We start from the raw sequence: 27,748 nt of genomic DNA, 5'->3' as shown, positions 1-27,748 counted from the left end.
GAAATTTTGCTATTTATCCTACATGCTGACTGAAAGGGTAAGAAGTATCCACCTTGCCCTCTGGTAAAATCATGTCAGGTACTGTGAAATAACTGGTAATGGTAATAGCCTGACAGATGACTGACAGCAAATTCTCACTTGCACTGAGAAACACAACATGATTTTGGAACTTTGTGCATGGGAATAATACAGTGTTCTTCTAGGTGAACTATATGTAATTGACACAAAACAAACTGGTTTCAGAGAAGTTACAAGGAACAGAGAAACAGCAGTTGTGTGGGCCTTGTTTGGGATTTTTTCTCTTCTACAAGGGTTTTTTGTGGGCATTGTTGGTCAAATTTTAGCTAGTAACAACATAGTTTTGTTTCATGACATGTGCTCCTGTAATTAGAGCTCTGGCTACCTACCTTTGCTGAATCTGAGATATTTTATGATTGTAGAGATAGCTGCCTCATCCTTAAGAACTGGGCTGCTGTCTCCCACATCATAGAATCATAGAATCGCTTAGGTTGGAAAAGACCTTTAAGATCAAAGAGTCCAACCGTTAACCTAGCACTGCCAAGTCCACCACCACACCATGTCCTTAAGCACCACATCTACACGTCTTTTAAATACCTCCAGGGGGGTTGATTCTGCCCCTCCCCGGGGCAGCCTCTTCCAGTGCTTGACAACCCTTTCAGTGAAGAAATTTGTCCTGATATCCAATCTAAACCTCCACTGGCACAACCTGAGGCCATTTCCTCTTGTCCTATGGCTTCTTACTTGGGAGAAGAGACTGACCCCCACCTGACTACACCCTCCTTTCAGGTCATTGTAGAGAGCGATCAGGTCTCCCCTCAGCCTCCTTTTCTCCAGGCTAAACACCCCCAGCTCCCTCAGCCGCTCCCCATCAGACTTCTGCTCCAGACCCTTCACCACCTTCCTTGCCCTTCTCTGGACTCGCTCCAGCCCCTCAAGGTCCTTCTTGTAGTGAGGGCCCAAAGCTGACCACAGGGTTCGAGGTGCAGCCTTACCAGTGCCAAGTACAGCAGGATGATCAGTGCCCTGGTCCTGCTGGCCACACTATTTCTGATATAAAGTCAGAGTGGCAGAGGGAAAGATTTAGATACTGAGAGTCCATGGTGTAGTAACATATCTGCAATTTTAAAAAGTGGCAATTGCAGCAAAGGGAGACAATCATGCTTAGCTATGTTTTTTGAATGAAACCTTAGGTCTGTGTTACTGTTCTGATTCAAATTGGAACAAGTATTATTTTTAACAAAGCACTTCCTACAGCGTTTCTCGCTCGACCTGCATGTCAGTACTGTTTAACACAGATGCTACTGGTGCATTTATACTCATGACATTCAGGAATAACAGGGTTTCATAAATTAAGGCAAGATAAAGTAGACAGAGATGGTACCAACTTGCTGATGACACTGCATGTGTAACAGTCTTCCAACTTACTTTTCTGGTTATTCCCTTTGCATAATAAACTGGAATGATGTTTATATATAGCATAATAGATGATGTTATATATTATGTTTATATGTTACATAATATATAAAAATATCATTCCAGGTTTTATATATACATTTTGGTATATATATTTTTTATATATATGTTTCACCTTGACTTTTTCATGATTTGTCTTCTCCATTTTGTCAGTGTGCTTTTCTGTGGGGTAAATGTAAAAACATAAATCCAGCACAGTTTCCTGTCTCCTTTAAATACTCTTTTCTTGCCCTTATGCAGCAGATATTGGCAGAAGTCATTTGGTGTTGAACAGCCCTTGGGGTGCTCTAACAAAGAAATCGGTGACTGTAATAGCTTCTATTGAATCTGGTGGTATGTTTTGGCAAATGCATCTCCATTCCTTTGCATCTGAGAGTAAAAGGTCCGTTGAGGAGGAGGAGAATATGTCTGCTTTTTATGGTCATGCAGGATATGGAGTCATTTTGTTAGGTTTTTTTACCTAACGATTTTTCCTGAAGTCTGCTTTAGGAGTGACTGTTTATGTAAAGTCTAGTGTTTCCTAACACTTTATTTGCAGACCTTATGTAAATGAAATGCTTGTGGTCACTGTCACTGGTTCACCACGTGAAGGATGCCTAATAGCATGGGTGCTGTGTTGTCAGTGTGAGGAGCTCATCCAGGAAACTTTTGGAAAAATCTGTCTTTTTTTAAAACAAACAAAATTCTAGCAGTGTCTTTTATATCACTGTAACCATGTGTGGCCTGTGCAGTCCTTCTCTTCCCCTTGGTCTCCAGTGTATAAATAGCATGCATTCAGCAAGCGCTGTGGAGAACTCTAGCATACAGCAGGGAGCCAGCAATCCATTTTCTTTGACTTTCTCCTGCCAGTAATCTAATAAGGCAAGATTTGTTTCTATGCAGTTTACGAAGGCTGGGATGTGTGTGTTTTGTGTGTTTAGATTTAACACAACTTAAAAAAAAGCTTTCTATTCTCATTGCCTTGCAAGGCATCCTAGAGAAAAGGGAATCCTTTCCCCCGAGGAACTCATGTATGCAACATACCATAACTGAGTACAATATGTATGGCTTATATGGCCAGGGATTGCAGGATGTACCTGTCTGTAGCAGGTTATAGAGTAAAATTCGGCAGTTCTGGAACTGAAGGAGGTTGCTTCCTGCTTGTACCAAGAACAAGAGATTTTGCAGACCGTTAATTTACCCCTCTAATCAGCTGGAAATTTCAGAGGTACTTAAGAGTTGCCTCTTGGGCACCCTTGGAAATACCAGTTAACTTCATTGTGCTTTTTATGTTGAGTTTAATCTGTGCTTCAGATTGATCTTTTTCTCATGATGGAAATGTTAAGCAGTAGTAGTAATTGCAATGCATCTTTGATAGCAATCATGCAACATGGATCACAGTATAACTCAGTTTAAATAACTTGAAATATATACGGTAATCTTAAGGAATGCATGCTCAGTTCTGCTTGGGCTGTCTGTCTTATACTTCTACAGAAGATAAGCAGGACAATTCTCATAGGCTTAAATCCTGCACTAATGTGCCTCACTTCTGAATAGCATTACCTGATATAATTTGAGTTTATCCTCTTTCGGTCAGAAAGAAGTTAATTAAGGGAACAATTAGAAAAGCTCATTAAAACTGCATTCAGGTTCAGTGTAATGAAAATTGAGCTTCCTGTGACAAGATGATTCAGAAATCATGCTTTTCTGATTTCTCATTGGCACAGTTCCCCAGTATTAGTGCATGTATGCTGATTTGAAGCAGTGTCCTGGGCAGCGCTGCTGTCACCGTTTGCATTACTGTGGTGTTGTGGTAGAGACTAGAACAATAATGTTAATGCCAGGCACCTCCTCGCCCCTGAGGGAGGGGAGAAGTTCCTCAGGAATTTACAATCTATTTTGAATTGCATTTCCATTTCTTGTGTCCCAGGTTTTTACAGCAGTAAAAGCATAAATTTGGATAAATTACCCCCACCTTGGCTTTGCGGGCAGCGTCAATACTGGAAGCCAGCACAGACCAGGCCGCAGAAGCCTTCTAAAGCTGTGAGCACCTTTGCATATATCCCCTCTCTGACTTTGCTGGGACTGGTTCATTACAAAATGGCCATGTACGTGCTAGCTAGCATAATCTGTGAAAGCTAGTTGTATGTCTTGGGTTCTGCTTCAGTGGATTGGGAAGCCTGTCTTTCTAAAAATGACATCAGAGCAGCCAACGAATTGTTTGCTTGTGTAGTCAGCCCAGCCTCTCTGTTTCTCTTCCCTAGTTCCAGTCTGAGATTGCGGGTAAGTCATGTGGCTGAATCAGATAGCTTTGGGGAAGCTCTCAAGGAAAAACAATGTTATACAGGTCTTTTCAGCGCACATTTACTGGGTGAGTTTAGACTTTGTTTTTCAGACTGACTCACGATTTTGGAAGAGTAACAGATTTTCTTAAGATGGCCCATACTCGCAGACTGATGGGTCTGCCTCATGGTGTTTTGAGTGCAGGTATCATCTTCTTACCTAACATTGGTACAGCATCAGGAAGTATAGTAGAGTTGAGAAGTTAGTCACACCATCACCTGGAAGCAGTAACGTGTAGAAGATGTGGATCTTGTATTACTGGGTCAGTCTGAAAAGGAAGACTTAAGTGGCAGTAGGATAGAGCTGCTTATGGGTGTGAAGCTGTAGTAGGGATCTTCTAACCTCAACAGTGCTGCAAAACTGCCCTGGGGCCCTGTGCAGTCAGGCCTGTTGAGATCAGCAGCAGGTTGGGATTGCACTGAACGCTCTTAAACAAGGACTGATTTGTCCTTGACTCAGATGTTGAAAAATGCTGAGCACCTGGCATTACAGCAGAGGATTCCATCGCTCTGTGAAAGAAAGCTCACCTTTTTCCTGGTAAAGGCTTGAGAAGTGATGAAGCTTTGTTCATACTGGTATTGTGCGTTGGTCCATGTGGTGCTCACTGCAAATTTATGTATTCTCTGGGGTTTTTTTCTATAAGCAAATCCATGTAGCAGTGTTGGGACAACAGCAGTACGAAAGCTTAAAATCCGGACTAGTGGTTCAACAGCCTTGCTTCAGGTTCATCTTGGTAAGCTGTGTGCCTGCTGCCAGCAGATGTTGGGAGGCACAGACACTGCTGTTTTGAATGCTGCATTTGTATCGAGTCTGCAGGGAACCATGTTTAGAAGGGTTAGATAAACACAATTAGGCTGCATTGCCAGCAATGATGTTCCTATTTAATGCATTAATGGGTGCAGGTGGCAGGACCTCTGAAGTGAATTAAATGCAACGCAAACTCCTGCGGTATGTAGCAGACCCATTGTGAGTCCAAGCTGCTGAATGCTGAGCCAGCTCATGAGAGATGAGGTGGGAGATGGGAATGAGCTTCCCATGCCTGAATGATAATTTTGCCCTTTTCACAGCAGGTTTCTGAACATCACCTTACAGCGTAACTGGCTTGTGCAAAAGAACCCGAGAGCAAGAGAGTATGTTTTTAGAGCACTAATAGGATCTTTCTATGTGTTTCTATCGATAGCAGCATTAAGATAAGGTGGTCACAAATACAAGATTTACTTGCTACCTTGTTCTGTTACCTGGTAGGATTCAATAATGCACTGGTTAAAAGAATTATGTTCAGCCTACACCAGCACTTAAAGTGCTAGAACAACACTGCCAGAGTCCCTTCTTTTCCTCCTATAGGCAACATGCTGGACATCAGCATAATGTGCTGGCCTTTCCCACGCTGAAACCTGGTTTTTATTTCCTGCTGCTTTAACCTTAGTATCGGTGAAATGATCCCTGGAAAGCTTGTATTGATTGCACATTATTGTCTAATTAAAGTGCAATAAGAAGAATTGCAGAACACTCGTTCTTACAGCCCTGTGCTTACTGTAGGCACTAAATTAGAAAGCTTTCTGTTCAAATACAGAAAATGTCAGTGCTTATTTCCTTTTGAATTTCCCAGCATCTCCTGAAGGCTATACTTGTAGATGTGTGATTTTTTTTTATTTATTTTTTTTCTAAATAACAGTTGGAAAGAAGTGTTACAGAAGAAATGAGGCCCTGTAGGCTTGCAGGGGCTGTGTTCTGACCCTGCTAGCTATAACCCATGTTGTCTGAAGGGAGGCGCTTCTAAATGAATGTATTTTAATCTGAAACCTGCTAGATGATATTTTAGCATCATGTGCAGAGACATAAATGGATATTAGTTATACAATATGTAGAGGGCAGTCTTTAAATGGTGCTGTCTGGTCTTACCTGGAGGCTGTTTGTTGCTCTGTCTGGGCTTTATGGCTCTTTTGCTCCATGTTGCTTGTGGTTTGACACTTTCTAGACACTTGTATCTTCCGGAGTTATGTGCAAGGAGCTAATAAAAGGTAAGTCCGAGTCCTTCATATAGCAGGAGCCCAAGAGTTTGTCATTATAGTTCTGCATCTTGCTTAGCCATTGATTGAATACATGGCCTTGGGGAAATCACTTAACTTACCCAAACCTCCAGCTTGCATCTCATCACTAGGTGATATGTCATACACTGATACATTTACCGAAATTTATGAATCAGTAATTCTGCCCGAGACACTGAGCAGAAAGATGCTATAGAGAATGGTGGACTTCTGTGCTATGAATGGATTAATGATTCGCCAATTGCATACAAAACCACTTAAATATGTTTAGTATCGTGTGTGAAATTGACTTTTTTCCCTTTCTTCCCCTTACAGATGTACTTTCCGATTCCCTAGCACGGTTATAAAGATCCAGTTCACATCTTTATACCATAAAGAGGAAGCAAAAGAGGAAGCCTCATCGCCTCCCCTTCGGCCACTTTACCCTCAAATATCACCTCTGAAGATCCACATCCCGGAGCCGGATCTCCGGAGTGTGGTCAGTCCCCTCCCATCCCCTACAGGCACTATCAGGTAAGGTGTTAAATCCAAAGTGTGCTTTCTGGAAACTCCATCTGTGTTCTCTGACATCAGTCTCTCGGCCCCATTTTGTTTGGTAAACTTGGTGCATGAAATGTCCCCATTAAAAATAACTGGTTAAATAGCTGATGTTCAAAATGATGGAAGACTGCTAAAAACTGTGTTATGGTGGCTGGAAGTAGGGCAGCAGGGTTTTGCTTAAGAGCTCAGAGGGTTTGAGGGGAACTTGAGTGTTAGTTTCACGCTATAGAGTTGCTAGTCTATCTTTGGCAGTGGAATTGGAAATATCTATCAAGAGCTGCCTATATGCGTGGAGAAAAGAAAGCAGGCAAATACTTTCTATGTTAGGACTGCCTGTTTTATTTTTATCTCAATAATATTCTGTTGTTACTGGGTGGTGCCAGTGTTATCTGAAGTTAGGGACAAGGGTGGCCATTGGCACGTGGTTTCCTGGGAATAGAAGGAAATGGGGGTAGGATGCTGATCATGTACTGAGGGGCTGTAGCAATCTGAACGCACATCTGTGCGAGTATCCTGTTTTGTAAATTGTCTGATTCATGAATGTGCAGTAGAAATAACCCGACATCAAGTTACCGTCCAGAATATTTTCTTTCTTTTTAAGCAAAGAGTTGCTGTTATGGAGTTGCAGTGTAATCTCTTTTAACATTAAAGCTGTTACTTGAAGTATAATAAATTTTATAAAGTAGACTTGTGGTATAGGATGATGTATTAGAGTTTTAAAACATGCATCAATAGCAAGATGGTACCTGGTAATAGTATAATAGCCTTTGATTTGTTTTCTTATCTGTACATTTGTAAAAAGGTGTAATACACAGACATCTTCTGACAGTTAGCACTAATTCAGTGAGTAGTATTCAAATTTGTGTGGCTGAGAACGACTTCAGTGTCACAATGAAACCAGTTTGGCTTTGCACAGATCTGGAGGCGCTTGCTTGTTTGGGTTTTTCCGCCGGTCTTGCAGAGCTGCACAGATGTGCAGTGCAGATATTCAAGAAAGAGGGGGCTGGAGGTAGCTGTGGTTTTAGTCCTCTGTTCAGGCACTGCTTTTAGTTTATATTTAACCTTCTCTTTTTAGATGAAGCTTGTTGCTGGGAGGGAAGGGGGATGGTTTCTTTGCCAACATATGGTAGTTAGTTTCCATTCAGTCATCTTGCGAAAGCAGCACAGTGTGGTTTGTGTTACTAACAGAGGCTGTATCTTTTGACTCTGGCACATGCCTGCAACTGATATTTGACTCCCCGAGAATGTTTCTTTTGCATAAGGAGAAAGTGGAAATAGTAGTGTTGAATTGTGCTCAGCCCCTAACGGAGTGTTTACTGAGGGTGATTAATGATTGCATCCGTTTGTCTTGAGCAGAAGCTAATCCAGCCAAGTGTTCAGAAAACCTCAAAAGACATCTGAGGTTTCACTTGCCAAAAACCTTTCATTTCCGAGTTCCTCTTGCAGAGGAGGGGCTGACACATTTGTAAACATCCCTGCTCAGCCCCTTCAGCCTTGCCCTCTCCCCTGGCAGGGTCTTGCAGCTCTGGTACCCTGTGGGCCGGGCTTTGGGAAGTGATTTGGGCATTTCTGCCCAAGAAGGGGAATGCTTTTTGGGGATCATGTAGCTATGCGTTCTGGCCATCTGGCTTTCAGGGCAGCTCTCTGCTATCTTGTTGGCTTCACAGTGGTGGGTGAGGCTGGCACAATGTCCTCTCCCGCTTCCCAAGGGCAGGTCTTGGAGGGCTGGCAGAGGCTCAGCATGGGACCCACACCCCTTGCAGATCGCTGGCTTTGGGAGGTGGTTGCATGAGCTGGGCTCTCCTCCTCCTCCTCCCTCTCCCCCTTCTAGTATTTACTTTCCTAATTTGGTGCGTTTGCCTCGCTCCTCCCTGATTGGCCCATGGAAAATTATTGCAGTTTGGAAATCCTGGGCAGGGTGAAATTTCCTTTTTGGAAAGTGGCTCCTGGCCCCTTTTTCCTGCCTCCACCCGGGTGCAGGGCAGAGGCTGTACCTGCACTCCTACCGCCAGATCCAGCCCTGCCCTCCTGACCCCCGGCCCTGCTCTGCCTCCCTGTTTACATTGCAGCTTGCTTCCCTGCAGGTTCCCCCCTGCAAGCTTCTGGGTTTTTTTCCAGCCTATTTATTTTCCCTCTGCAAAGTGCACCGCCTAGAGAGGGAATGAGCTTTAGTTAAACAAAACCAATCCTGCTACCCTCAGCAGCTTTGCAAAGCAGGATTCCTGCTTACTCCTAGAGAGAAATATGTCTGCTGTTTTTTCAGCTAGGTTTTTTTATCTCCAGGAGGGGCCATTTGTAGATGTTTTGAGTGCTGTTGTACAGCTTTAAGGGAAGATGTTGGTTGGCAGCATGCTGTGAGGCTTACACCCAGGCATGGCTTATTTCTTCCTGCTTTAAGTTCAAAACTCCTTTTTAAAAAAGTCAGACTTACATGTTCCAAAAAGGAAAAGGCCACTGTGGTTGTAAGAAATTGGTAGAAGCAGCCTGCCATTTTACACAACATAAGAAAGGGCGGAGTGTCACCAGATGTCTTCTCAGTAGATTCAAGGCATTGTGTGTGAAAACCATGTGTAGGTAGGTTAAATCAGTTACATCTCCCAACAGGCAGAGATGAATTCACAATTTCAGGAGTTAAGGGACAGCCTTTCAGGACATGACTTTAAGGTTCTGCAGCTTGTATTTGGAGGATCCTCTTTGGGTGATGCTGGTGACATCAAGTTCTTCACGTACACTACAAACACTTAGCCTTACCTAGTTTTGTGGTAAGTCCATGGTATCTACATGTATGTGACCCATACGTGTTGCAATCTAGTCCCCAGAGTGGCTTGTGTGTGGATTATAAACAGATCCACAGAGACAAGGTGTGTGGTAGGAACATATTCCTGGTCTCGAAGTCATGCGGAGTTGGGGTTTAGGTTTACAGCGTTTAGTTTTTCTTTTATTATCTTCCAGTTGGTGTTGATGACCCTTTAACTTAACTCAGTTTTCCAAATACCACCTCTCTCTCTAGCACCGCCCCTCAGGGTTGGGTTTTTTTAGGATTTATGAAAATGAAATTATTTCTTTGTACGTGCTTCCCTATTCTAAACAGCAATTACATATATAAAGCTACAATAAAGAAATACTAAATGCTGTACTATGGAGGTCAGCGTTGTTACTCATATTTTACAGCTGCTACTTCTGGCTTATCTCTGCACCAGAATGACTGTGGGGTTGAACACTTTGTCTTATGCTTGTTTGTGTTTTTACTGAAAGGGCATGGATAGCTAGCTCATGTACACAGTCTTTATCAGTTAAAAAAGAAGAATTTCTTTGACATGTAGGAGGAAGAGCCCTTAGAGCCCTGTGAGAACGACTGCTTGAAAAGTGTCTGGTGAGGTTCTGTGTTAATAGCTGAACTGGTACATATTTGTGTGTGGACCCAAATTTGTATTTTAATTGTTAGTATTTAATGTGCCTGCCCATGTTCAACTGTTGCTAGAAGGGTCAATACCTACTTTACAGTTAAATTAATGGTATGAATAATGAAAGATCAGCTGGTATCCTTCTGCATCTTTTATTATATAAGGTTGATTAGTAAACCAGAAGATGTGAGCTGAATTGCCATGGTTTCATAAGCTATATTCTTCAAACCTTATTTCCTTTTTTCCTTATTGTCACTAAGCAAAATTAGTTCAGTAACATGTTGCATGCTTGGATTACTCAGAGGTAACTGCAGTTATCTTGGCTTAGCCACCAGCTTGTTTTGTGGCCTTTAACAGGTCATTTAAATTAATTGTCTGATTTTTATGCATGTATAGTGTAATTACTACTTTCCAGGAGTGTGTAGTAGATAAATTATGTATTGAACTTTTATTCCTTAAAGCATGACAGAAGAGTGTGTGTGAGCCATGTTATAGTAGAGGTGCAAATGCTGGCTATGCTTTGATTCAGACTTGGCTTGGAAAAAAGAAGTGCTTTATAATAGGCTTTAGGACAACCATACAACACTGTTTCAGAACACTTAGGATTTGATCTGAACTTGCACATTTCCTCTGAAGGTATGTAGTGGGAAACTGAATGAACCCTGACTTCGGTGGATGTCTTCACTCACTGGAACAGGATGCATAAATATTGCCTGCTCTGTTTCATTCCAGCTTTCCTTCTTCCTATAGCACTATTAGCTGTTTAACTGAAAAGCTGGTGAAGAGCTCCAAGGCAGGTTTTTTGCAGGCTCTTTTGCATTGTCTCGGTTATCCATTACTTCCTGCGTTTGGGCGGAATATACGACTCAGGTAACTCCCATAATTGGACAGACCGGTGATTATTTTTAATCACTCTTGTCTCCAAACCACAAGCCAACTAGTGTAATGCATATACATCACTTAAGAAAAGCAACAATCTATACTGGGCTTGGGAGTTCCTAGACATGTTTATTTCAGATAATGGGCCATGTGCATGAGGAGATGTGCAGAGCCATGTGCTGGAGGAAAGGTTGCAGATGTCACCAGCTACACAAGCACTTCCTCTTCCCCTGATCAGTGTAAAATCCACGGTTGGAGTGAGCTCACTTCCTTTCGAAGAGGGGAACCACTGGAGTACAGACAAGTAATAAGAATTTCAACTTTTGTGGCTAGCTAACTTTCTATCACTGTGACTTGTTTGACAGCTTTGTCTTTCTTCAGTGTGAAGCAGACAAGGTAGCTCTCAAATTTCTCCTTTCACATCAAAATCCAGCTTGGTTTGGCAGTCTCACCACTTGTGATGGTTTCTGAAACTTGTTTGAAACGTGCAACATGCAAAGACTTGCCTTTCTTTGAGTTACGATTTTGGGGCTAGGCCGGGGAAGGAGTGAGCAGCAGAGGATTTTCACCCATTATTGCTGATTGGTGTATCATGGAAATGCTTGTTTCGCAAGCCAAAGTGATGTACTTTGACCTGATTCTTGCTTATTGAACATAAAAAGTGTCCCTGTATCTTTTGGTGCCTGTTTTTGCAGACTCATGAAATAGAACGTAGGGGTAATCTGAGGTTTGTGGCATTTCTGTAACCATAGTCCTTGTGTGCAGGGCAACACACCTCCAGTTGGCATTTGAGGACACTGCGGAAGCTTTTAAGAAACAAGGATTCTCCCTTTGTACCTCAATAGGAGCTTTAAAAAAAAGCCTATTCAGACAAGAATCTGTATATTGGCAGTGTTACCAAGGTTGTAACTCCTGTCACTGCTATGTCTGTTGTACCTGCTTCGCAGATGTCCACTTAGGCATTTTTCAGTGGCACTGCCCATGTACATACCATATCCTAAACCACGAAGTTGGAGATGGGTTTTTTCTGCTCTAGCAATGCAGATTCCAAGTCAGGTGAACAATTTTATGTGGGATCCCAGGTAATCTTTCCTCTTTGTCATAGAGAGAGTAGGTGTTTTATCCATATACCTGACTTAAATTAAGCCTCTATAGCTTGATCCCTACAGATATCTGTATTGCAGAAAAGAATGAAATTGAGTAATAGGGCAACTTTGCTGCATTCTTGTACTGCCTCTCCTTCTGAGGAAACTGGCTCTGTAGTCTGGGAGTGTTTCTGTTCCCAGCTTGTTCAAAGGCTTGTAATATGACCATAAATAAATCGCTTAACCAGTTGTTGCTTCATTTTTATTCCCTGCTCCCACCCCGTCTGTAAATATGGCTAGTATTGAGAGAGTCTGGAGATGTTTATATAAGAATCTGTATATGTTCTCAGGCAACAGATCCCTCTAGACTAGGGTTTGTCTCAGGTGGGTATCTTTGGGGTAATACAAGAACATGGAAAATACAGAGTAATGCTAACTTACGTGCAGTCTGCCTCCACCATTTTCTTGGATCAGGGACTGCCTTGGAGCAAGGACTTCCTGACCATCTGTTTAATAAAGCCCCTGACGGATTCCATGTCTTCCTCCTTTCCCCAAGAACTTGTATAACAGCCTTTTGCATTCACACAGACTTTTAACATCAGCTCTGTCTTAAAGCCTGTCCTTCCTGTGTACTACAGCACACAGTTACTCCAGTGTTACTACAAACGTAGAAGCACTTTCTCTTCTTTTGGACACGCTGCTTAGTTTCATTTTGTTCACCATCTCTTCTATCAGAAGAGGCCAGGAGCTGAACACCTCCTCTTGGCTTTGTTTTTATAGACTCTGTCACCTTGTACCTCAGCTTAAACTATTTGTTTCCTGTATGGTATCCGTTCCATATCTCTGATCCTAGTTATCCCTGCCAGTACCTTCTCTGGATCTGCTGTATCTCTTTTTTGAAATGAGAAGAGACGAGCAACACCCAACATCCTGGGCGTGGACACGCCATGCACACAGTGGTACATCCTATTCTTGCACTCTGATTCTTTAGTTAAAACAGACTGATTTTGGACATTCCAGCAGAAATGCAGTAAGTTGTATGTATTCTCCAATAGCTGGGGTTTAAAGACTTAATTGTTGCTAGAAAGTGCTGTGAACTTAAGAGGCTAAATTCTTGTTGGCAGGAGTTGAAAGTGAATCGTGATGCTACAAAGACCTGTTATGTTCTCCATAGCCAGAAGTTAAACCCTGTGTTTAAAAGATGTTCTGCCTGTTACATGGGTGAATGTATTGCAGGCACTGCATTCAGCCCTCATCCTTCTGGCCTTCCAGCTGAAGAAGGGTTAAGCATTAGATGGAAAACACACTGCAAAGGACCAATGTGATTCAGCACATGATTGTAGTCTGACTCTAAAGCTGAGTCTCAATGTTGTATTTGGGGAACTACATCTCGATGGCTGCCTGCAGTCAGTATTTCAAGTTGAGATGCTGAATCCTCAGTGAATATCAAAGATCTCTGGGACATGGTGCCACAGGATTAAGACTGTGGGTAACTGCAGCTGGTTTCCTTACGTTCTCTGAGTGTCTTTCAATGGTATAAAACACTTGCTTCCTCTTCAAAATGCTCTCTTCCATAACAGACAAACTTAACCTAAATGAGCTTGTATTGCTTGTAAGCTAAGTTTGCCTGTATGGACAGTAAGCGTGAATCACAGCAGTAAGTTAGGATGTCTGAGAGCTCAGTGAAATTGCAGACCTAGCTATGCTTTTCTCAGTAAAAGGTTATAGTATCAAAATGGATCAAGTTATTGCCAATTATTGATGTGCTATTAATATCCAACAAATTGTAATCACTGTCCCCACACTTGTGTTTTGTGTTATAGTGCAAACAGGTGTTTGCAGGGAAACATCTTTTTGTCCCATAATATTTTTAAAGGGAGTGTGAGTGGATGCAAGCATCCCTGGCCAGCCCCCTGCCCTGGGTGGTGAGGAGAATTCCAGGAACTCCAGGAAACTGATGTCACTGCATTGTGTTTGCTTGTTTTCTTTTGACTGCACTAATGTTTAATTTTAACTTAACCCTCGGGGGTATTTTTAGTAAAACTGTTTCTTCACTCCTTCTGTCTCATGTTGGAGGGGGGACAGATTGTATCTCCTTGTTTTTTTTCCAGGAGTCAGCTCTTTCTCCCTTCCGTCTGATTAACTGAGAGCTTCAACAGTTAGCAGCATGTGTTACCCTGTCTCTTTGCATGGAGCAGCTATAAGTTCCTCTTGTTTATTCTATACCCATGTCTTTTGATTGGATCATTGATCTAGGCTGAAAGGAAGCAGGTCTACCTGGACAAAAACGTTCATTCTGGTAAAATAATAATATTTCTTCTAAATCTTCAGCTACCACTGTGGCTGTCCCATGGGACAGATGCTGCTTTAGGGAACTGTCATGTTCTTCAGTGACAACCTACTGAGAGAGACTGGCTTTTCTAAAAGTTAACAGCACTTTAGGTTGGTGGGGCTTTGTCAGCACTCAAGAGAATCACAACCCTTCAGGGTAAGGGTTTCTCTCTTGGTTTGGTGTTTTGTTGATTTGGTTTTGGTTTTTTTTTTTAAAAAAAAAAAGGCAAGAGATCATACTTTAAAATCATTATCAGCCTCAGAAGCTAAAATTTGAACATCAAAAACCAGACTACTTGTTCTGCTGATCTTGAAGAAATGAATCAATTCTTTTATCTGAACTGCATGGGACAATCTTTGAAGCTATACAAGCTTTATTTATTAAAAAAAAAAATAAAGTGAAGAAATACAGCTCTGGGCAGAGCATGGATTTACTGGAGAATTTTTCTGTCTTCCATATCTTTGACCTGAGTTTTGGCTGCCCTCTCTGTGGTTTGCTGTTCATGTATTTCTGCAGACAAAGAACAAAATCGGAAAACTGTTTCATCCTATTCCATTACTATTTTGTGTGTTAGAATAATTGCTCGGGTGCCAAACACAAAGATAAAAAGAATTGCTGTGGTTTTGGTTTGTCATTGTTTCATGTATGAAAATGGCTCTCACTTGTAATTATCTACACATTATAAGAAGTGTGTATGTGGAGAAGCTATTGAAAAATGACAGCAGAATAATTAAATTCACATCGGCTCCCCATGTGAATACTAAGACATCAAGAGTGTCTCCTGTGGTTTAGCATTATCCACTTCCAAAGCAGGGCTCAAAGTGTGGAATAGCGATCTTTGATTCATTTTCCTGCACAAACAAGTCTTTGCTTTTTGAAAGACTAGGTAAGAAATGCCTTCATCTCTGGCAAAGGGAGATTTATACATATGGGCTCATGAAGATTATATACCTTGCACCTCCTGAAAGCTTCACCTCCTGCTGCACTTCTGAACAGCATTAACATCACCCATTAGTGCAAAGGACTGTTGGTGGGTGCTGAAAGGGTTACCAGGTGCTGTGCAACACTTCGCATGGCTAGTATGTGGGTGATGGGTGAGCTTGGGTTTCCTATTGCAAGGGTTTGTCGTGGCTGGATATTTCTGTTGCCTTTTTTCCCTCTCCACTACCTGCCTCCCCCCGCCCCCCGTAATTCACTTTTAAAAGAAACCAGTCTCTGTTGTGCTGAGCTCAGCACTGCAACCATTTGCAAAGATGCCACAAGGAGAAGCAGCACTTCTCAGTTTACAGGCTGGACTGTGGTAGGAAACAGTCATTCCTTACGCTGTCAGATTGCTTATGCACCAAAGGTATTGCCCATTGAGCAAACAAGGGTTGTCTCACTGTTTCCTCTTCATCCTCTTTACGTGTACATGCATGTAGGGGAAGCTATTTAGACAGTCACCTTTTTGAAGAAGAGACTGTGTTCTGTGGCTTTTTTCATGCAGCGTTTAGCACAGTGCTCTGAGTGTCAGTTACTGCATTTATTTGTTAGCAGTGCTATTGGGCATTTGACAAGTAAGAGGATTGTTTATACCAGTTTTCACAGTGCCAGCTGTGGGCTTCAGTTTGCATCTTTTCCTCCAATTTGAACTGCTTGTTTTGCTATGTAAATCTTCTGTGTATTGTTTTGCTTTCTTGTTCACCATTTCTTTGCTTTTACGTAGAAGATGTATGTAATCCTCGAATTTGGCTGTGTGTCATGCTGCTCTGGCGTTGCACCCGTCGATGCCGGACAGCACAGAACAGTGGAGAGACCGAAAAAGGGAACTTCAGATTCCCAGACTCATCCCTCTCCTCCCATCCTTCCAACCCCGCAAATCAAAGATGTATGATCCCTAGACAAGCCTTTCTGATTAGTTCTCATCTTGTAGCACTCACTTATGTGTGCCTGAGTGGTACTGCAGATGATAGCAACTTTTTATTTGTTTGTAGCTTTTTATCCGCTTTCCCGCACACTAGTCGTTCCTGTAATGCCATCTTGTGGTGGCCCTGGGGCTCTAAATCTGTCTTTTTCCCCTCCCTAGCCAAAGCTGGTGAGTGAGTTACCTTCTGTGTTGTACGCTAGTGATTGCAGCTCCCTTTTGTTAGCTGCATTTGTATGCTGGGGAATCAAGGACATGCCTGTCTGTAGCTGTGTGGTACTGATCAGGGTATGATCTTCTGAAACTCGGATGTTGTGTTAGACGGGGACCTTCATGGCAGATGCCTGCACTGGGTGCTTTAAGTAGGATACTGTGAAAGAACATAGCCTGTATCTGTTAGAAGGATTGATTAAATATTATCTGTGGTATAAGGAGAGTGTTGTGTTGTTCGTTCAGGAGTTTTAATAGCAAGCTTTTTATTTAGTTCAGCATTCATCCCTGATACAGTATATGTTCTTTTAAATCCTGCATTGTTTTCAGTGTTTCTGTAAACACAGGGGAGTTGTTTAATACTTTAACACTCTGCTGTCTTGTGATTGCAGAAATTGTGTGTGGCGGGGAGGTGTCCGAATTTTGAGAAATTGCAGTTTTATCTGGTTTTTTTTTCCTCAATCTGTATGGGCTTTGGGGCAAAAATAAGTCCAGTGCATATCTGCTTCTGAGTGACTTGGGAGCTTTACTGTACCTTAGAGAATAAGAACTATGTGTCTTGTTAATAAATGAAGTAACAAATAACTATATTTCCTTTTTGCCTCTCCAGTGTTCCCAACTCTTGCCCAGCCAGTCCACGTGGCGCTGGATCCTCAGGATATCGTTTTGTTCACAACATTACCTCGGATCTGCAGCTGGCAGCAGAGTATGCTGCAAAAGCAGCATCAGAACAGCAGGCAGATGCATCTGGCGGGGACAGCCCAAAGGTTCAGAGAAACATTACTTACCCAGCAGTGCTCATTGGGAGGCTTATTAAGACCTGGCAGTTTATTGCTAATGCTGGATATAGTTAAAAGGGGTCTAAGAATCCCCGGACCATAAGGGCACTGTGTACAATATCCTCCAGGGTTTTGAGACCATGCCTTCAAACTAGTGTCTTATTAGTGGTAGATAATGAATCTGCTTGCTTGGCTGCCCAAAACGTATTCAAATCATTCACTAAAATAGTTAAGCGAGAAGAATTTTTTTGGTTGTTTGATAAATCAAGAACCTATAAAGAAGAGGTACATTAAAATTCAGAGTCTTTGTTTTCTCCTTTTAATTAATGGTATATTGCAAAACACAGTTGGAGAAAGGGGAAGCAGCGGAAGAAACCAGATCCTCACCTTGAGAAATCTATAGTCTGACTTTAAAACAAACATGAAGGCCTGTCAAGCAAGTGTTAAATGAGGAGAGTAGCAAGTGGAATTTAGATTAAAAAAAATAACTTAACTATAATGATAAAATTTAATTTTGGTGAGCTGATCTTCAGATCAAAGTTAAAGGTCTAGATCCAAAACCACCTGATTTGGGATTGGGTGGAGGAGCACAATAGTAGGTGCCTTTTGTAGATTGAATTCTCCCTTGAGACAAGAAGGGCTGTTCTTGATGGAGTAGTATGAAGAGATGGGAATGAGAGATCTGGCAAACAAATTAAAGTTCCTAGAATGAAAGAAATCCTGCTGGAGAGGGGAAGGGACAGGATCAAGTTTCATATTGGACTTGTTGCTGGGAGGAGAGCTGATAGCATACTTGCATGAAACTTTTCTAACAAAGCGTAGTTGTAGCTGGGCAGAATTGAAGGCTTTAGTTTCGTGAACACTGAAAGCAGTGAACGTACCCTACACCCTTTAACTCTTTGCTTCCAGTTTCTTGTCCTGATGCTGTTTCTTGTATTTGTATAAGCATGTGTGGTAAATTCAGTGGGGAATAGAATCAGATTAAAGTTAGCTTTTTTGTGTGTGTTTGTGGATGAAAGGAAGGAGATAATCGAATCTGGCTCAGTTTGATAGTCCTCTTTGAACGCAAATGCTTGTGCTAAATTGGGAGGTGTGGTATAAAATGGGAGCGAAAGGGAAGAGGGTGATGCTGCTCTTATTGCCCCTGATGCTCTCTTAGCATTTGTGAAAACTACAACCCAATGTGCTTTTTCAGTTTGGGTTGTTGGTAGACTCTAGTGTAGGAATTCTTGGTTAATGGCTTCATTTCTCTGTGTGTGTTGTTTTTTTCCTTAGGATGAGTCCAAGCCACCTTATTCTTATGCTCAGCTAATTGTGCAGGCTATATCTTCAGCACAGGACAGGCAATTAACACTAAGTGGGATCTATGCCCACATTACCAAGCATTATCCGTATTACAGGACTGCTGACAAAGGCTGGCAGGTGAGTTCTTGACACTGACAAGCTTTTAAACTACTTTGACAGGGCTTATCTGCTTTGAAATGCATTTATTAAAGATTTGGAGGACTGGGAATAGAGCTGCTTCGACTATTCCCAGAGTGAATTTGTTTAACGTAAGCCAACTGGTTTGTTTGAGTGATTAGGTTTTTTAAATACTTTCTAGGGCAATGTAGGGTGTTGCTGTTGGGCTCTCTGGTTTCTGAAACCCTTTTAATGCTGTAGTGATGTCTTTCACTTTTGTTTGTTTTAATTCTTCCACATCCTTGCTATCAGTCACTCCTCTGCCCAGGTATTTACCTGAATCTTGCTTAATCCTTCAGCTTGTCTTTGGCATGATCTGTCCAAGCAGAAGATATCCAGCCTAAAACTGACGTCCCAATTTTTAATCATAATACCTTAAATCATCACAGATGTTTTGTTTTCCCAGTGTATCATTGCCTAAGTCACAGTTTGCAAGTTTTGAATCTCAGAATGGGAACTTGGGGAATTTTGAGTCTGTGCCTTCCTTGTGGTATTAAAGGAAATCTGACCAGCTTTATAGGAGAGTTTGGAAGTAGTTAACACATGCTAAATCAAGCTTAAATGTTCATTTGAGGCCTGCTTTCAAAGTTCCAGAAACCTCAGCTCCACCTGCTTTCAAATTTTATTCTTGGCATTACACCTCTGAAGTGGGTGTTGTCATTTGAATATAATACACTAATACAGCTGGAAAGACTCTTGCAGCTGCTGATTTCATTGTGTTCAATTGGCAGGAGCAGTACTGCTTGGTGCACTTTGAGTACAGTTGGAATAAATACATTTCTGCCTCCTTACAGTTCTAATTAATTGTGGAATTCACTTCCTGCCTTAACCTGCTCAGCAGAGTTGTGCTCTGCAAACCTATTGCTGTGTCCTGCTTCAAAGAGAGCTGCATTTCAGTAGAAGGTGAAGTTGCCTTTTCCCCTCCCCTACCAGTGGCATTGTAAGGCTTCGCTTGTGAAGAGATCATCTAAAGCTGCTACAAAACCTCTTGTTTTGTTTTGAAAGTAGAAATGGAGTGAGTTTGTGCACACCTGTGCTTACTGACCCTTTCAGTAAGCACTGCTACACCCAGTAAGGGGTGGGCTTTTGCAATGAAAAGAATAAATAGTCCTGTCAATATCTGGAGAGCTCTACAGTGCTAGGCTGGTACCATATAAATAGTGGATTCTTCTCAGACAGCTGTCTGAGGGTATGTTGACTGGCTTGCATTGTGATTACGTTGAGATGCAGTGTCCTTTAGGGCATGTTTGGGCACCTTGGTGATCATTTGACAGGTAAGCAGTTAGCACAGGCTCAAGCAATTTTTTCTGCTTGCCTAAAATAAAGCCTGTCTTTTGAGAGAGTTCTGATGTGGTTTACAGTGATTTCCCCCTGCCTCAGCAAAAGCTCTGCTTTCATTGCTTTCCACAAAAAAGTCACTGCATGGCCTGGTTCCAGATGTATTAAGCGATGGTGTAGTACCAAGCAAACCCATCTTTCAGCATGGTTAGTAGAAACTCTGACACATTTCACCAGGTTTTCTCTTGAAGTTCTCCTGTGACTTTGGAGCTGTGCAAGTTGAATGACTTGTTTCTGTCTTTGACACTGATTCTGGTGGTGTGGATTTTATTTTTCCAAGCTGTGTGGCAAAACCCGTTCTTGTTTGTTATATGCTTCCTCATGGCAAAATAATCATCTCATTCCTCTGCTTCCTGCAGAATTCCATTCGGCACAACCTCTCCTTGAACCGTTACTTTATTAAAGTCCCACGCTCCCAGGAGGAGCCTGGAAAGGGCTCCTTTTGGCGAATTGACCCTGCCTCTGAAGCCAAACTAGTAGAGCAAGCATTTAGAAAACGAAGGCAAAGAGGAGTATCCTGCTTCCGAACGCCTTTTGGGCCTCTCTCCTCCAGGTAACTTCAACTTCTTCTAACCTCTGTGCCAAACTCATTACAAAGAAAACAAACTAAAACTTCTTCTGAAGTACAGTGAGCAAACTTTACTTCTGTTTATTGTTTGAGAGGTAATATAGATAGATAGTCCTGAGACATAATCTGAAAATTGTTCTGACTACTTAAGTGTTTACCAAAAAAAAAATCCAGAACTAAACTGCAAAAATGCATCAAATAACATATCTCTTGGCATGGTTTCAAAGAAATTCAAAGCAGTTATCACTGGAGTAACTGTTTTCAGATGCCAGTCTCTCATTTCAGGAAAGCTGTGTTTAGATGTGGATTAGATCATAGTGGGAATAACTTTTGCGGTATTTAAAACTCTCCTATAGGAAAGATCAGGTTGATCATGGTTGTCAGGAGTGAAACAATTGGGGGTGTTCTGTATAGCCACTCCAGTCAGCAGTGTAACTGCAAAAGAGGAGCTGTGTGCAATGACAGCTTTCTCTGAACCCTGTGGCTGTGAGGGTAAGACTTGCAATTCAACACTAGCTGGAGCGGTTTCATGAAACATTCCTCCCACACCTCTGCTTTTCTGTCTGTTAACACCAGAGAGGAAACAGGAGGAGAGGTTTTCAGCTGATCAGCTTCTTTATCTTGTTTGTCACTAAAGAAGTATTCAATTCTTCATGTGTTTGGCCACGTGGGACCAGAGGTAGGAACCAAGTGGTTGGGAAGGGAGCAACAGAGAGAAGGGGGAGCAGCTGCTCTGTAGGCATATGTGGGGCCAGACACTTGCATCTACATTGCACCTATCTACATCTTCCTCTCCACATCACTCTCAAACACTGACAAAGATCCTTTGAGAATGGCCTGAAATTATTAAACTGATCTGAACAGGAGGCACTTGCAGCTTCTCTGTCAGCACTGAGTTGTAAAATGAAATGTTAAGGATACTGTGAAGCATCCGGTTTCCTTCAGCAAGGAATAATATGACAGTATTTTGGTGCTAGAACATTTGAGGTTGCTGTGTACCTTTCAACTCTTCCCAGCAAAACCATGGTGGGTACTGTGGAAGAAAGGCTGTTCTTCTGCTAGAGAATCCTGTACTGGAGATAACTCTTGGTCTCTGCTGCTGTCTTGTGGTCAAAATGCATCTGCACTTGCCAACACTACCTTCTGGTGTTTCAGGAGTGCTCCTGCCTCCCCTACTCACCCTGGCCTGCTGTCCCCTCACTCTAGTGGCCTACAGACTCCAGAGTGCCTGTCAAGGGAGGGCTCACCCATTCCACATGATCACGACTTTGGGTCAAAGTTAGCCTCAGTTCCAGAGTATCGGTATTCACAGAGTGCACCTGGTGAGTAGCTCTTGTTTCACAGAGGGTGATGGTTTGATTGCACCAAGTGCCACGCTAAGGACACTGCAGGAATCCTTCTGCCAGTGTATTATAGGTAGGAGGATCTAGGTCTCTCTTTCCAGTTAGTTGTTAGAGACTGATGCATATGCAATTTTAGACCATTTTCTTACTGGTCTTTGGATGAGGGGGCAGGAGTTAAAGGAATGTGTAGAAACACATGAGCTAACCTTGAATTAGGTGGCTCTAAAGAACTGACAGCAGAGTCGCCATGGCAGTGCATAGCTCGCTCGCACTAATTTACCAGCCCTTCTGGATAAGATCAGCTCGGCTATGCAGAGCTCTGTGGTGCTGTAGCCTGGGCCTTGGTAATTTGTTAAGCCCAGGTGAGTATCTGCTTGTCAGCTGTGCTGTAACTAGCCTGATATATAGGGTGTTCCTGGTGAAGTTGAAAGGCAAAGCTCATTAAGAAAAGCATTGGTGTGGGTTTTTTTTGTGCTTATTGTGGCTTTTCTTCACAGAAGCGTGCTCAGATGGCAAGTAAGGTTTTTGTAAGTTAGGAAAGAGAAGATTGAAAGTGGTATTTTGGAAGCCTTATTTTTTTGTTCCCTACTCCCAGTCCTGCCAATGCTGAAGATTGCAGATTTGAAGTGCATGGATGAAATGAATTGAGGCCTTTTTGCTTCTCCTATTAATGTATGCTTCTCTCTCCTGTGTAGGATCTCCAGTCAGTGCCCAGCCAGTGATTATGGCTGTTCCTCCCCGACCATCTACTCTGGTGGCCAAACCAGTCGCATACATGCCGGCATCAATAGTGACTGCTCAACAGCCTTCATGTCATGCAATTCACGTAGTTCAACAAGCTCCCACTGTTACAATGGTCCGAGTTGTGACCTCCTCTGCAAACTCTGCAAATGGATACATCCTCACAAATCAGGGCACAGCAGCAGGAGCTCATGAAGCTACAGGAGCCGTGTTGGACTTAGCTGGTGACCACCGAGGTAGCTTTTCACCTCCCTTGCTACTCTGCTAATAAGCCTTGAGGAGGCTTGAGGGGGGTGGGTGGTCAAACCACTGTTTCACTCACTGGGTGCTTAGCCCTTAATAAAATATGTTCCTCCAGGTAAAACTTAAACCAAGTGAGAACTCATCCATTTAATGTCTCCACCAGTGAGCTCCCAACTGTGCTCTCTTGTCTCCTGCGGGGAACAAATCTAACAGACTTTGGAGACTGAAAAAACATGCAGTGCTTTAAATATTTATATTATTCCCCAGTATCAATATTATGCCCATGTATTGGTCAGCTGGATGTGCTATTTCAATATGTGCTTTTTCTAGCCAAAAGAGATGGCCTGAGAAAGGCTGAAACTCTCTACTTCAGGATGGCCTTGTAAATAAGTGATTGAGCCCTTCTTTTCCACAGGCCTGGATTCCTAGAGGAAAGCATGTGCTTCTGGAAGTGCAGGCAGTGCCCCATTAAAGCAGTCTTCAAAAACCGGTTGCAACAAAGGCCTCTTTTCCTGAGCTGGAAATTCCAGCCTTGGGGGAATTAGTGAGTTAGATGTTCTCTTGCTGTGATCAAGACAACACCTTGTCTGCTCACCATTTCGGAAGGGCGTATTGCTACAAGATAGATGTGTATTGCACCAGCAGCAAGACTAGTTACTCTGCCTTTATGTGGGCAGTGGGACAATGTTTCTTCTCCAAGAAAAAAAAAAGAATTACAAAAACCTTCCCATACTTCAATAGCAGGACCACTGGCATTTTTAGTTCAGCACTGGTTATCCTGCTTGAGTTTCACGTGCATTCTCTAGAAGTTCCTGTCTGGATCCCATATATGTTCTGAAGCGCTAACGGTTGAAGCTGCTCCCTTCAGCATTCACTAGTTCTTGCTGTCACTTGTTCTTTCCCCTACTTATCCCTGTCTTATTCCTATTCATATCCTTTTCTAGTCTCTACCTTCCCTTTGTTTTTCCCAATTACTCCATTTTCCTTCATAATCTCCCTGCTTTCCTTGTCTTTTCTCTCCCCGCTTCATCTCGGCTCAATGCTTATGTCCCATCTAACTCCATTCTTGTTGTGTACTAATGTTAAAATGGGAGAAGTCGTCTTTTCCTACAGGACTAATGAGTTTGTGCTTCCTGCCTGCCTTCTCTGCTTTGAGACCCACAGAGCCCCTGGAAGAGTGGCTCTCCTTTCCTGCATACCCAGCAGGAAGCTGTCATGTAGCTCTTACATACCTGCTGAATTGACCCCTTACTTCTCCTGGGAAGTGCTGACTGAGTGCTCTCAAACAGTTATCTCTATCCAGGAACTCAGCCCTCCTTTATTTTTTCTTTCTGACTCCCTGCTGATTTCTTCCTATACTTCCATAGCTGGCAAAAGCTTGCAATTGTGGGAAGACCTCCTTGTAAATCAATCTTTACGCAGGCCTGACAGCAAGCTGTTGCAGACTTTTGGCTCGAGGCATTGTTTAAGATCTGAATGCCTTCTCCTGCTGTGTGATATTGAGAATCAGGCTAATTTGTCTGTAATTATGAAGTAAACTATGAGATTTGCAGTGACTGCTGTCCGTATCACAGCTGTAATGTGCCAATATGGGACATGATGCCTTTTTAGTACAAAGGGTCAAGTTTATAATCTTCATATTTTTTTAATTTTTTTTGGCTGAGTAGCTTATGCTATAAGAAAAATGTTCTTAATATTGATAGGGTGTATGTGCAATAGAGAATATTTTTGTGTTTTCAAATATTTGTCCCTGACCTGTGGTGCTGAGGTATTTTCACATCTGTAAGCCTGGGGAGTGTATCACTGGTAAAACGTTAATGAGGATAAAACCTTCTCCTAAGCCAGGTTAGTAAATGTTTGTTGTCTGTTCTACTCTTAAGCAGGCATGGATGAAAAACCAACGATCGCATTTGCCACGATACCTACAGCCAGCCGTGTTATTCAGACAGTCGCCAGTCAAATGGCACAGGGTGTTCCAGGACAGACAGTCACGATCCTTCAGCAGGCAGCGCCAGTGACCATCGGACAACATCAGCTCCCTGTGCGGGCAGTCACTCAGAATGGGAAACATGCCGTCCCCACCAACAGCATCACTGGCAGTGCTTATGGTAGACTCTGTTTCCATTGCTTTCTGGTTTTTGATTGCTCTCTAAGCTTAGCGGTTAGGTTGTAAAGCTGTAAGGCTTTTCTCTTCTTAGTATATATCAAGTCATTCCACACGTCCAATTCCAAAGCTGTTCCAGTTCTTCAATTTCTGTGGCTGTAAATGTCAGTGGTAGATATCCTTCTGTCCACCTCTGCTCCCTTTCCCTAGTGGAAAAGTTTTGCTATCTGGCATTGCTTCTGAAAAGTACAGCGTCTTTCCTTTGTCTTTAGCTGTGCATTTATTACTACTTATACTCCCTACCTTTTGAGGGTTACTTCTTGAAAGTGTTAATGATTCTTGTGTAGAACCTGTTTTCATTTGTTTTCTTCTGACAAACAGCCTTTGCTTTCAGCATGCCAAATAATAAAATTTCTGTGGTGCTCTTTAGATCTTGTGAAATATGATGCCATAGAGTATTAAGAAAAAAAAAAAAATATATATATATACAGGATGTGATCTAGTCATTTGTCAAGCCTGACTTTTAAAATCCCGTATTAGCTATGTCTTGGCAGCCTCTTCTTACTGCTTGCTCAGCACCTCAGGTTTTGTTTTGTTCAGTTAAGGATGATGACTGGGGATGGTAATATCCAGGTTTCTTGCAGCCCTTTTCAATGAGATGCTAAGGACCTCTGCTGTCCCAGGCTGGTCCTTATGGGGATTTTGAAATAAAGGGTACTGGTGGGGTTTTGATGGCTTTCATGAAAGTAGGAATGTTTCTACATAATTTTCTGCCACATCTATTTGGAGTATCACCTGACTTGCACTTGAATTGTGAGAATCTTATTGGATCAATGAAAAAATGATAGCAATAATGTTTTTATGCAACTAAGGTATTAAATAGATCAGATAGGTGGAGTTGCTGCTACCCAGCAGTATTGTTTGTCTAATGTAGAATCAGACAGGTTTTTTTATTTAGCATTTTTGTTAAGAGATTCTAATCTCACCAAAACTTTCTAGTTCTTTCATTAAACTGGAAAGTATTCCAGTTGCCTCTGAGATTTATTTTTTTTTTCTAAGTGGTAGTGAATTTTCTGGTTCACAGAACAGAGGCTGAGTCTCTTGACTGTTGTCTGTATGCAGTTAACTTCTCTTCAACCGCATGGTTTAGGTTCTCTTAAGTCAGTGAACTGTAATTGGTGACTGCCCTCATCCTTACCCTATATTTTTTCCTTCATCCTCTTGATATTCTACAACCTCCTTCCCATGCCTTGGTAGAAGTTGCTGGGCTTTGAGGTCCTTTGTTCTGTTTGCTTTGTTTATTTATCCTAGGGCTCCTTTTTTTGATGCGCTTAGCAGTCAACGCACCACTAACGTTCTGTCATTCCATCCTCTGCAAATCAGTCTGGAGGGCAGAGGATGTGCCGTCTCTTGAGTCCCCTTTGACTGCATCTCGATTGATGCAGAGTCCAAAAACTGCATGTGTTTTGTTTTCCAGGCAGTGTTGTGTGCCAAAGCCAGTGTGTAAGCACATTCTGTCTGGAACTAGGAATTGTAGACATTTTTACAGAGGGTTGGTACTTAAATCGTCTTTTGTTTTCTCACCACTTTCATTGGTGGGAGGGTGAGATCTTTTGTCAGTACTGGAGTACAAGATTGGGAGCCAGAAATTCCTATGTTCTGATCCCAGTTCTGATGGGAATACATTTGGTCGTCTGGGGTAAGCTCTTTCCTGCCCCTTTTACAAGTGAGATGCCAGTACACTCAGTATTTGGGTTCTAATCTAGTTTCCCAACAGACTGGCTGTTCTTACTGTGCAAGCAGGGCTAAAGAGAGCGCTCTAAACTTAAGGCACAGCTCTCAGATGTAACTTTCAAGAAGTTCTGATTGTGGGTGGCCAGAGAACCACCTCTTAAAAGAGGTGTGCTGTAATTTTAACAGGGGATTGATCCTCCCCTTCTGGAGATGAATGCTTAGCTGGCAATGCCTTGTTTGACAATGGATAGGAAGAAGGAAGTTCTCCTGTGAAAGGGGTTATTACCAGTTTAGTAAACTTGCACAAAGCTGAGATTGTGGGAGGAAAGGGAGAGACAAGGCTAGCAAGCCTTTCAAAGTGGACTTGAAAACAACACTTGAATATGTGCCAACTGTCACATTTGAGTGGAGTTTTGTTTTCTTGCTTTCTGGAATAGCAAACACTTGTGCACTTCATCACATTAATTCCATTTCTCTCTTTTGTCCTACTTCCCAGCTCTTACAAATCCATTGCAGCTTCTTGCAGCCCAGGCCAGCTCATCCACTCCTGTTGTGGTCAGCCGAGTATGCGAGACAGGGACTGAAGAGACAGCAGCAGCCTCTTCCAGTGAACCTGAAGTCAAAAGACCCCGGATAGAAGAGTCCAGTGGAGCAGTCCCAGCCCAGACTGGAGTCATCACATCTACAATGCCACAAGGACAGGCAACCAGTGAATGAAGAACCGGTGGGAGAAGCTGGAGTGATGCGGGGTGGGCATGGGTTGGCAGGAGCCCTAAAGCAGCTTTCAAAGAAAACAAACCACAACTGATAACAGCTCAAAACATAGTGGATAAAGAGCTCTTTTTAAAGTCAGATTTTTAAATGGCAGGACAACAGCTGTTAGAGTCACAAGGTGCCAAAAAGAATGGAAAACCCCTCCCAAGAACCCATATCTGGAACTCTGTTCTGTCTTTACCTATGGGATATTTTTTCCTTTTTTTTTAAATTCAAAAAAATAGACACAACTGATTGTATGACTGCTGGGATATTTTTAACTGTCTTTCCCCTTTTGGCTCCAAGGGGATGGAATTTGCAGTTCAGTATCTAAAGGAATGTAACACAAATACAGTCTGCTCCCTGGAAAGAAAACTCCTCATTTTCTATGCCTTAATACTGTGCTGCTCAGAGCTTTGAACCATAGGACCATTTTAAAAAGGCCACCTAAGGCAATCAAATGCTGA

The 27,748-nt window shown here is 42.4% G+C and overlaps 1 protein-coding gene across 1 annotated transcript; it reads left to right on the top strand.

Moving 5' to 3' along the window:
* Positions 1-3,737: 3,737 nt before the first annotated feature.
* On the top strand, positions 3,738-27,651 carry FOXK1 (forkhead box K1; the record flags this gene model as incomplete). Its single annotated transcript, XM_009695878.1, has 10 exons — positions 3,738-3,756; positions 5,795-5,837; positions 6,180-6,377; positions 16,828-16,984; positions 18,272-18,418; positions 20,155-20,348; positions 21,519-21,685; positions 22,402-22,683; positions 24,574-24,798; positions 27,025-27,651. Coding segments are annotated over 10 exons (1,653 nt in total), but the record flags the coding sequence as incomplete, so codon positions are not given.
* Between the last annotated feature and the right edge of the window lie 97 nt (positions 27,652-27,748).

Source organism: Cariama cristata, unplaced genomic scaffold, assembly GCF_000690535.1.
Source record: "Cariama cristata isolate BGI_N322 unplaced genomic scaffold, ASM69053v1 scaffold1862, whole genome shotgun sequence".
In the NCBI taxonomy this organism is placed as follows: Eukaryota; Metazoa; Chordata; class Aves; order Cariamiformes; family Cariamidae; genus Cariama; species Cariama cristata.
Note: the sequence above shows the minus strand (reverse complement) of the source record. Positions and strands in the feature narration are given on the sequence as shown.